The 12,082-nt window shown below is 41.8% G+C and overlaps 1 protein-coding gene across 1 annotated transcript in view; it reads left to right on the top strand.

The window, feature by feature from the left end:
• stag2b (STAG2 cohesin complex component b) overlaps positions 1 to 12,082 on the top strand; it is a 76,283-nt gene that overhangs the window by 50,354 nt on the left and 13,847 nt on the right. Inside the window, exons 25-27 of the mRNA XM_084332416.1 lie at positions 5,920 to 6,059; positions 7,132 to 7,233; positions 7,514 to 7,662. Coding sequence (XP_084188542.1) covers positions 5,920 to 6,059; positions 7,132 to 7,233; positions 7,514 to 7,662 — 391 coding nt within the window. The remainder of the gene's footprint in view (positions 1 to 5,919; positions 6,060 to 7,131; positions 7,234 to 7,513; positions 7,663 to 12,082) is intronic.

Below are 12,082 nucleotides of genomic sequence, written 5' to 3'. Positions count from 1 at the left end.
ACTACGTATCGATTTCCCCCCCCCCCACCCCTAATATGTACATACATGGACGTAAGTTCAACTACTTCTGACACCATGTTTGTGTGGATGTTTCTACGGCATGAATAACGACAGACACAAGTATCAAGTTCAGCGTCTGTAATCAAAGTGCTTCACATTCCTCTACATCCGGGGTATTCCATGAAAACAACAAAAGCAAGCGATTGCCGATCGCCTCGTTCTAACTAGACCCCGTAACAATGATTTTCCAAAATAATCTCGCGGTCTACTTGAAACCAGCCCGCGATCTACCGGTCGATCACGGTCGACTGGTTGGGCACCACTGTTCTATATTATAGCTATGGATACAATACTATGGCCCATTTGACATCACCTATCTATCGTTCAATATGTGAAAAAGAATGAATTTTTCCATCCATACGTTCCCGTGTTATACCGTGGTCAATATAAGTATGGTTTTAGAGCGGTCTAGGGTAATTCCTGAAATGCTGAGTTATAGCCGTATACGTCAATTCCACTATTGTCGTTTCTTGCCTGTACACACTATTATTCTGAAATCAAATCTATATCATAGGTATTATGTTATATTGTATTATACCCGATCGGTATAAAAGCATTGCAGGATCAAGCAAAAATGTACATCAAATCGTCCTTACCTGTGATCGGGAGTATTCCAAAAATAATATTACAATTGTTTGATTGCCATCTGGTATATCCAATGTCCATTTGGTCCACGGCATAATCCACCACAACATATGGATTGGGGATATTTGACGTGCTTCAATGGAACCGAGAGAACCGTTCGCCTCGCCCGACAAGGAAAAATGAAACCCGAGACATTTGGCCGTCCCACAGGCCAAGATACAACGTTACAAAGGGTGCTCGCTACCGCCGTCTAGCGTGATGCGGCCGGTATTGCACTTTGGCATTCTCAGGATGATTCCCCATGTTAACCCTGAGTCCGTGTGCCTGTAATGAATAGAAATATAGAATAAAAGAAATAACGATCAAATAACAAGTATACTCGTAGGCGTTCAATGATTGGCGCCCAATAACAAGTATACTCGTTGTTGGCGGGGAATGAGTTAAGCACGTTTTAAGGATACAAAGGCATTATTTTCTCTAAAGGCTTTTAAACCCAACTGATTTTATCAGCTCATATTAGCTTATCACTGATTCTATATCAGTGTTTATGTGACCGATATCCCACTGTTTGATTAGCGGTCTTTAAAGGGCTCTAGCAGGCTTATTATTTAAGGCGAGACACTGCAGGTGAATAGGCAAATATACTTTTTTTGTTGATTTTGTTATATTTTGCTTCCTAAACATGTCCTCTATGAAACTAATGACAATAAAATGTCAATAACACACATTTAGTTGTTTATTTTACTTCATTTTGCCTTATTGCATCCATAAATGTGCACATATTTAATGGGGAAGTGCCTCATTTGCATATATAAACATACATTTCAGAAAACTTATTATTATTATTCAGTTATCAGGCATGTGTTTAGGTTGTCTATTACTAATGGTTTGATTAGATATTGTGTTTGTAAATATCTGTTTCAAAAAAAAAAGTATGGCATTTTACAATACAGAACTTTGAAGGCGTTTTCCCAAAAATGAGTTTTAAGAGTTTTTCCTCATACTCTGAGCCAGAAATCTCCACTTCAGTAGCACTCACATACACCAAACCTTCCAGTTCTATTCATATCTATGTTCTGAAGGTATTTACAGAAGGGTTTGTTGATATCGCATTCATACCCTGATTTATATCACATTTTATTCCTAAAAACATGGCGAAATATGGAATTTTACCATAAAAATTTACTGAATGGAGTATTTTCTGATTTATGGAGTGATAAAAAGAGATATCCAAAATCCCCTCTGTAATAACCTTTGGCTCTAATATGTCAACAAAATGAAACTATAATTTTGAAAATGGCTTTATCCAATGTTCAGATTTCTGTCCTGGAATTATATGCAAATTAGTGCATATTTAAGTAGATAATGCCTCATTTGCATATTTAAACATACAATTTCAGAAAACTTGTAATACAAAAAAGTCTTGTCTTAATATAAGTAATCAACTGGGGAATTTTCATTGTGATATCTATTAGTTAATTTGTTTACCCTATTCACCTGTAGTGTCTCCCCTTAAGATACTGGTATCATATGAAACTAGAGCTGTGGAATCAATAAGAAACGTGATACATTTAGTTTCACCAAGTTAGGAAAGTAATGTTTTAAGTCGAGCCTGGTGTTGCCTTGCATAAAAGAATGATCCCAGTCTCTTCCACACAATGAGGCATACAGTTTATTAATTGAACAATGGGTATTTACATTTAGTCATTTAGCTCAGGGGTTCCCAAACTTTTCAGGCCGGGGCCCAGAAAATAAGGCGTCAGAGAGCCGCGGCCCAATGCACATCGTCTGGCTTTTTTTTTTTTTTTTTTTTGCCAGGCGACCGATTTTTTAAGCCAAATATCACTTCAATCCTAAAGTTAGTTCAAGTTAGTTATTCATTTATATGTGCTATTTATGAGAGGGCTAACTTGTTGCAAAATAATAATGATAATAATAATAGCCTCATTAAAATACTATTGTTTCTTCGGTTGTTTTCAGCGTTTTATGTGCATAATCTGTTATTTAGTTTGAAATGTTCGTTGAAATAAGTAGATTTTTCGTTTTTGTTTATTTATTAAGTTAAAATAAAACCATATAGTCACATTTTAGAATACAATAGAATAGAATTTTAGAATACAACTAGAAACACTGTCCTGGCCTGCTTCTAAGTTCAGTGGCCTGACAAAAAAAATTAAAATAAAAAAATAAAAAATAAAAAAAACATATATATATTTTTTTTATTTTTTTTTTATTTTTTTTAAATCATCTCGCGGCCCACCCGTGGCTGCTTGCGGCCCACCTTTGGGTCGCGACCCCGACTTTGGGAACCACTGTTTTAGCTGACTCTTTTATCCTAAGCGACTTACAAGTTCTGTACGACAAGTCATCAGGTATCGGCTGAGTAACGATGTTCATCAAAGTGTTGAGTGCTACAGTGTAGGTTAGTATATTAGTGCATGGCAGTAAGGTTAGTTAGGGTTAGATTTAAAAAAGAAAAATTCTTCATTTCAGATAATGGTATGGGTATCGGATCGGTACTCTGTATCGCCCAATACCCAAAGCCAGGTATCGGGACTGAAAAAGTTGGATCGGTGCATCCCTAGTTACGAGGACCTCGCTTAACATCACTGGTTACCATGACCTCACGTAACATCACTGGTTACGAGGACATCACGTAACATCACTGGTTACGAGGACCTCACGTAACATCACTGGTTACGATGACCATCACGTTGCATCACTGGTTACGAGGACCTAGCGTAACATCACTGGTTACGATGACCTCACGTAACATCACTGGTTACGAGGACCTCACGTAACATCACTGGTTACGAGGACCTCGCGTAACATCACTGGTTACGAGGACCTCACGTAACATCACTGGTTACGAGGACCTCACGTAACATCACTGGTTACCATGACCTCACGTAACATCACTGGTTACCATGACCTCATGTAACATCACTGGTTACGAGGACCTCACGTAACATCACTGGTTACGAGGACCTCACGTAACATCACTGGTTACGAGGACCTCACGTAACATCACTGGTTACCATGACCTCACGTAACATCACTGGTTACGATGACCTCACGTAACATCACTGGTTACGAGGACCTCGCGTAACATCACTGGTTACGAGGACCTCACGTAACATCACTGGTTACGAGGACCTCGCGTAACATCACTGGTTACGAGGACCTCACGTAACATCACTGGTTACGAGGACCTCGCGTAACATCACTGGTTACGAGGACCTCGCGTAACATCACTGGTTACGAGGACCTCACGTAACATCACTGGTTACGAGGACCTCGCGTAACATCACTGGTTACCATGACCTCACGTAACATCACTGGTTACCATGACCTCACGTAGCATCACTGGTTACGATGACCTCACGTAACATCACTGGTTACGAGGACCTCACGTAACATCACTGGTTACGAGGACCTCACGTAGCATCACTGGTTACCATGACCTCACGTAACATCAGTGGTTACAATGGGTCTCATTCTCCAACGGACTTACAACAAAAAGGGCTTTCTCTTAGGGCCATTTGAGACCTTTTCGGGCAAGAAATGAATATAGACAATATATTATAATATAATATTAATTATATATGTTTTATTGGGACGGTTGGTGAATCCCAAAATCGTCCCAAAAAGGTCTCAAATGACCCTAAGAGAAAGCCCTTTTTGTCATAAGTCCTTGGAGAATGAAACCCAATGACCTGACGTTGCATCACTGGTTACGATGACCTCACGTAACATCACTGGTTACCATGACCTCACGTAACATCACTGGTTACCATGACCTCACGTAACATCACTGGTTACCATGACCTCACGTAACATCACTGGTTACGAGGACCTCACGTAGCATCACTGGTTACGATGACCTCACGTAACATCACTGGTTACGAGGACCTCACGTAACATCACTGGTTACGATGACCTCACACAACACTGGTTACGAGGACCTCACGTAGCATCACTGGTTACCATGACCTCACGTAGCATCACTGGTTACGTTTGTGAGATGGCAAAGCAGAGTCTCTGGTCTGGACTATGGCTGACAGCAGTACATGCTAGCAGGTTTAGCTGAGCTTCACAAAATGGTATAAAGAAGAATGCAATATACATGGCAAGAGTTTCGTGCAGCAAGGAAGCTCCTCTAATATGACAAGCATTTGCTTCAACCCTCCATGCACCATTTTCGACATGCCGTGGTGGACCGTCATGTCCCCAGATAGTTCGCTGGAATTCTTTGGATCAATTCATCGTGAATTGTATAGCTTGGCTTTCTTTTGCATCTTAGCAGCAAGGCACACAAGGTTGTGTGGCGGGTGGTTTGTGGTGCTTTAGTGGCTTAACCTTTGCTAGCGGGTAGCCCCCAAACTGTACTGCATGCATCAAGTGTCACTGAGCGTTAGGCAGCATGTATATGAAACACATTTTGTTAGGGATGCAGCGAAATTTCGGCACCGAAAGTTTTCGGCCGAAAATGGCCTTTCGGCTTTTGGCCGAAAGAGTTTTTTTCACCGAAACAGAAACAACCTAACAACCTCGCGTGTTGTTGTGATGATGTCGCGCTGTCGGGAGTCGCGCTGTTTCTATGTAAACTCTGCGCGCAACGCGTCCAATAAATGCGTCTTTAACATGCTTTATATCCTTATTTACTATTATGCCCGTCGCGGTTAATCACTGAGTGATCTAATATGCATATTATTCAGAGCGAGAAGGGGGGGGATTGTGTTTCTCACATTGACGCTGTCTGTCTGTCGTGCGTCTACTGTGCCGAGTCAAGCGAGCACATTCAGCTGGGGACTAGAAAGGTGCGCTCAGTAGAGCACAGATGTCCGCTGCGCAGCCAGAGAAAAGATGGAATTAATGTACTGTATGCATTCAGAAGTGCTGAATAAATGTTTTATGGACCCATAATAGTGATTATTTATTATTTAAGTTAAGTTTTGCCATAATCATATATTTTTCCATAATCATAATGTTCCACAACATTGGTTAAAAAAAATCTATTCTATGAATCATTTTCGGCCTTTCGGTTTTCGGCCAACTGTTTCTATTTTCGGTATCGGTTTCGGCCAAGAATTTCCCATTCGGTGCATCCCTACATTTTGTTTACACAGGTTGTTTACATGAATCATTCCATAGCGTTGCATGGATCCATGAAGGCATACCTTCATATTCGGTTATACCTCCCAGCCCTAAGCTTGTGTATGGATTTGTATCGCCTCATCTGATGTAACGTGTGTGTTATGGCTCTACCATCAGACGGGCAGCAGGACGACGAGGCCGCGAAGATCGAAGCTCTGCACAAGAGGAGGAACCTGCTGGCAGCCTACTGCAAACTCATAATCTACTGTGTGGTGGACATGAAGACGGGGGCTGACATCTTCAAACAGTACATGCGGGTAAGCCTGCTCTTTCCTCCCGGTGCTCAAGGCTAAGACGCCATGTGCAACACTGCTCTCTGGATCCTTCACAACAGAGAGCCGGTTAGAGTCGCACATATTCAGGGAGAGTAAATCAAACTCGTACCGGCAGCGGAGACTAACGATGGATGTTCTGCGATGATATCCTATGTGAAAAGCTTGCAAGTTATCGGTCTTCTGGCCAGAGCTGACCGTGCAGAGTCAATTAAAAACGACCCTGACCCAGACTGCCTGAGACGAACAACCCCAAACTACCCCGACCCAGACTGCCTGAGACGAACAACCCCAAACTACCCTGACTCAGACTGCCTGAGACGAACAACCCCAAACTACCCCGACCCAGACTGCCTGAGATGAACTACCCCGACCCAGACTGCCTGAGACGAACAACCTCAAGCCACCCCCGACCCAGACAAACTACCCCAAACTACCCCGACCCAGACTGCCTGAGACGAACAACCTCAAGCCACCCCCGACCCAGACAAACAACCCCAAACTACCCCGACCCAGACTGCCTGAGACGAACAACCCCAAACTACCCTGACTCAGACTGCCTGAGACGAACAACCCCAAACTACCCCGACCCAGACTGCCTGAGATGAACTACCCCGACCCAGACTGCCTGAGACGAACAACCTCAAGCCACCCCCGACCCAGACAAACTACCCCAAACTACCCCGACCCAGACTGCCTGAGACGAACAACCTCAAGCCACCCCCGACCCAGACAAACAACCCCAAACTACCCCGACCCAGACTGCCTGAAACGGACAACCTCAAACTACCCCCGACCCAGACGAATTACCCCGACCCAGACTGCATGAGATGAACAACCCCAAACTACCTCGACCCAGACTGCCTGAGATGAACAACCTCAAAACTACCCCCGACCCAGACTGCCTGAGATGAACAACTCCAAACTACCACGACCCAGACTGCCAGAGACGCCCAAACTCCCCCAGACCACCAGTTGCATTTATTGGTGGTGTTTTATGCTGTGGTTGTCTGTACTTGGTTAATTTATGTGTGTACTTGGTTTTCTTCCCTGGCAGTATTACAATGACTATGGTGACATTATCAAGGAGACTATGAGTAAGACTCGGCAGATCGACAAGATCCAGTGTGCCAAGACCCTCATCCTCAGTCTACAGCAGGTCAGAGGTCACACTCAAACACATACACACACATTATGTCGGTGCACACAACAATAACACACACAAGATATTCACACACCCATGGTAGACCCTACAGCTCACTCAACATTCAATACTATGTACATTATATACACATATATTATAAATGTATCACTAGACATATAACATTCAATACTGTGTACATTATACATGTTCTACCTTGCTAATCCTCCTCCCCCCTCATGTGAGACAGCTGTTCCTGATGTAGCAGTGTCATTAAAAGATGTTCTGTATCTCTCAGCTGTTTAATGAGATGCTGTCGGATCTGGGTCACGGGTTTGACCGCTCGTCTTCCTCGTTCTGTGGAATCAAAGAGTTGGCCCGTCGCTTCTCCCTCACCTTCGGTCTGGACCAGGTCAAGACCAGAGATGCTATCGCCATGCTGCACAAGTAAGACTCTGCTCTGCCCCTTCGCCTTAATTAGACTACAGACATCTAGGGCCGTCCTCGACTAAATACATTTGTAGTTTAGTAATATTAATAGATTTAATTGACAAATCTGTAAAATAGTTTTTTCCACATACCCAAATCATCTAGAATATGGTTTCCCTGGGGGGCATCCAGAGAGCATCGGGGATGCTGGGTGTAGAATTGTTGAAATAACCAGATTTTTTCCCCACACATAGGGGAACTATTATCAATTAGGCCCATTTGTTAATTCTAGGTGGCTCTCATAAGGGTGTGTGTCTGAATAACTTTCTATTTCTCACTGGTGTAACGAAAGAGTTGTGGGCAGTCTTGAAAACCTTTCTCTGGAGGTTCACCCCTCTGTTTAGACCTAGTAGTGTGTAGCCTACTAGGCTACAGGAAATATTAACGCTGTGGCTCGGCGTTATGCACTGAAATTACAAATGACCTGCGACTGCATTGGGCTGCATAGTTCGCTTTCACTATAAATAACAACATTAAGACTTTGATTATGGATTTTGCCCTGTCAATATCTAAACGCTAACAACTAAAGGTTGTTTTGTGTAATGGTAAATACTTTGTGGACCTTAACACATTCCCCACCAACGCAGAGTATACTCGTTATTGGCCGCCAATTGTTGAACGCCAACAACGAGTATACTCGTTATTTATTTTATTCGATATTTCTATTCATTACAGGTGCACAGACTCAGGGTTAACATGGGGAATCCTCATGAATGTAAAAGTGCAATACTGGCCGCATCACGCTAGACGGCGGTATCGAGCACCCTTTCTACCCTTGTATCTTTCTCTGTGGGACGGCCCCAGGTCTCCGGTTTTACTTTTCCTTGTCGGGCGAGGGGAGCGGTTCTCCCGGTTCCATCGAAGCGTGTCAAATATCTCCGATCCAAGGGCGGTCAGGTGGCGTAGCGGAGATTGCGCTTGTCACCAACGCAGCAGACGCTGGGTTCGAGCCCAGCTCTCGGCGTTGCTACCAGCTTGGCTGGCCGTTCATACTAATACAATTGGCAGTATTAGGGGGTGGGAAAGCTGGCGGGTGGGAATCTGGCGTTGTGGACAGCGACGCCTACAGGTCAGGTCTCTGCGCTTGCTCAGCGGGGGCAGGACTTGGTGGAGATAGCGTGCCCTCCCACGCGTTACACTTCACCAATGAGAGTCCTCGCTGCCAAGTGAAAAGAGCGTCACTGGCTTGACGGCGCACGTCTCGGAGGAAGCGTGCGTTCGACATCAGGACACCCTTGTACCGACTCGTGGGAGAACATGCATACAACAACCAGGTAGGGCTGGGCGATATATCGAGTATACTCGATGTATCGCGGCTTGTTCTACGTGAGATGTAGTAAATTACTATATCGTGAACATCGAGTATATGTTGTCACGTTGCGGCTGATATGAGACTTGCTTTAGTGCAGAGCGTTCCTCTCATTTCATTATAGATAGACCAGCGCGGACCTTAAATGACATGCAATTGTAATTTCATTACAATTTCATTACATCTTCATGGTTTAATAATGGAAACATATTTTGCAGGGACTTATTATAATCATCATATTGGTGTGACTGTATGCATCAAAGGGTTAAATCAAGCATTTTTAAGTGCTTTAGAGGAAATGTCAAAATATCGCGATATATATCGTGTATCGTGATATGGCCAAACAATATCACGATATAATTTAGAGGCCATATCGCCCAGCCCTACAACCAGGTAGGGGAGGGGGGGAATTGGCACAACGACTAATTGGGACAAGGAGAAAATCAGAGAAAAATAGGAGAAAGAGAAGGTTAAAAAATAAAATAAAAAAATCTCCGATCCATATGTTGTGGTGAATTATGCCGTTGACGAAATGGACATTGGATATACCAGATGGCGATCAAACAATTGGAATATTATTTTTGGAATACTCCCGGCCACAGGCGATTTGACATCAATTTTAGCTTGATCCTGCAATGCTTTCATACCGATCGGGCTGATAACCGTTTTTAGTGTTCAATGCGAATGCCGTTACTGACAACCAAATAATCAGAAACTACACCCCCCCCCCCCTTTCATGCATTCATGATGGAACATAATAGCTATGATGTAGATTTGATTTCGGGATAATAGCGTATACAGGCAAGACATGGCAACGTCTATAGTGGAATCGACGTATAGGGCTTTAACTCAGGATTTCATGAATTACCCTAGACCGCTCTAAAACCATACTTATATTCACCACGGTATAACACGGGAACGTATGGATGGAAAAATGTATTCTTTCTCACATTTTGAATGATAGATAGGTGATGTCAAATGGGCCATAGTATTGTATCCATAGCTATAATATAGAATATAGTTATAGCTCTACAAACAAGGTGACTCAGTCCTATATTTTAACGTGTGGCAATGCGACCACAGGGCCCCGACTAAACCCCGGTGCTGAATGAGTTTCTTTCGTGTAACGTCAAAATCTGTAATGTGCCAAAACAGCAGACTTAAACAATGCTGGAAAATATCATGTGATATAGCTCACTATGATGGTTAAATTTAGCACTTAATTCACATGTGTGCCGAACCACATGGGGGTGGGGGGGACTACGATCCTTTACGCCCCTAGCCTTGTTGGAGCCATTGTGCTGTCATACAAGACGAGGCTGCGTCCTACATCAGCCGCTGGTCAGCATTACTTTCATGTTAACCAAACAACTTTTCACACATGTATAGAAATTTACAAGTGAATAATTTACACAGCAAAACACTTTCCTTACACATTACCGCTATATTATTGATGGTGAGAATGGATACACTCGGAGCTTAACGATTCTTCAGATTCTGAATTATGTTGCAACTCAACATGATGTCCAGTGTACCGTAGTTATATCAGGATTTCCCCTGGCTTTTGGAAAGGTTTGTGTTATACATTTAGGCTGGGGTTAGTTTCACAGGGCGACATATATTTATGCGATTTATATTTATTATATTATATATATTTATTTCTAGACAACGTTTCAATCCATGATGGATCTTTGTCAGGTCAGGGCAAAAACACCTGTTCATTCATTCAATATATAGACTGGTCACCTGCTGCATGATGTCACTCTGGGAGTAACACAGGTGAAACTCATCAGTCATTATTGCATCAGGCATATATGGGCTATAATTAGCAAGATGCCTAGGGAACATGCATAAAATAAATAATTATATACATAGGACAGAAATATATAAAAGATACATCATAAATTACTTCCATATAACCATAGGGCCATAGTGGCACTAAGTGACCCATACCACATGGGACTATATGACGTATACGTGTATGAGATTGGTTAGGGGTGGTAGGGCTGTACCGAATGCTTCGAAGCTTCGATCATATTGTTGACATTCGAATTCTAAATCAACATTTGAATTTTTTATAAAACAAGAAAATAATAATAAAATGTATATATTTTTTTTGTTTTGTGTCTATTCAATCTGTTTAAACTAGGGATGCTCGATATTGGCTTTTTTACCGATACCGATATTGTCCAACTCTTCATTTCCGATACCGATATCAACCGATACTGATATATGCAGGGCCCCCCCCCCCCCCCCCCCAAAAAACTTAATAATTTCAGGTAATTAACATTACATATCTGTTGTCGTGGAATTAACACAACATTATGCATACTTTTGACAATAAAACAAATCAGAATGTGTTCTTACTTGCTTGCCTGGGTAAATAAAGGTTAAATAAAGAAAAAAAAATAAAGAAAAAAAATATTTTGAAAACCGATACAGATAGTTTCGATATCGCATTTTAATGCCAATATTGGCCGATAATATCGGACATCCCTAGTTTAAACCAATGGGGGTTTTCTTCACAGTTGCAGTTAAAGATTAAGCTATTATAATATTATACTATAAGACGTCACCATCACTTTCATACCAACTGTGCCCTTATTGGATTATTTATGTTGAGGAAACTGATGAGTTATATTCATTAAAGAAATTTTATTTAATAAAATAAAAATACTCATTTAATCAGATTAATTACTTTATTCAAATTGAGGATTTAGTTAAAAAAAATTATAGACATTCGAAGCTTCGTTCGAATACTTCAATCGAAGCTTTGAATGACATTCGGTACAGCCCTAAGGGGTGGGCTTTTGTTTTTGTTGTAGTTATTTTTCTGCTTATTTGTTTTATTGTGGTTTTTTTTAACTTGTTTTCCAGTAGCGATCATATTTATCACTAGCGATTTATATGACAAGAACATACATTTTATATAGTCATTTTCACGATTGTCATTATCCTTTACCTGTCTAGTCTTTGTGTATTGTCTTGTCTATATATAATGTTGTGTGTGTGTATATATTAGAGCTGGGCATAGATTAAATTTTTTAATCTAGATTAATCTACCTGCAA

The sequence above is a fragment of the Notolepis coatsorum genome (assembly GCF_963971535.1).
Source record: "Notolepis coatsorum genome assembly, chromosome: 16".
Classification (NCBI taxonomy): domain Eukaryota; kingdom Metazoa; phylum Chordata; class Actinopteri; order Aulopiformes; family Paralepididae; genus Notolepis; species Notolepis coatsorum.
This window is presented reverse-complemented; position numbering and strand designations above follow the sequence as displayed.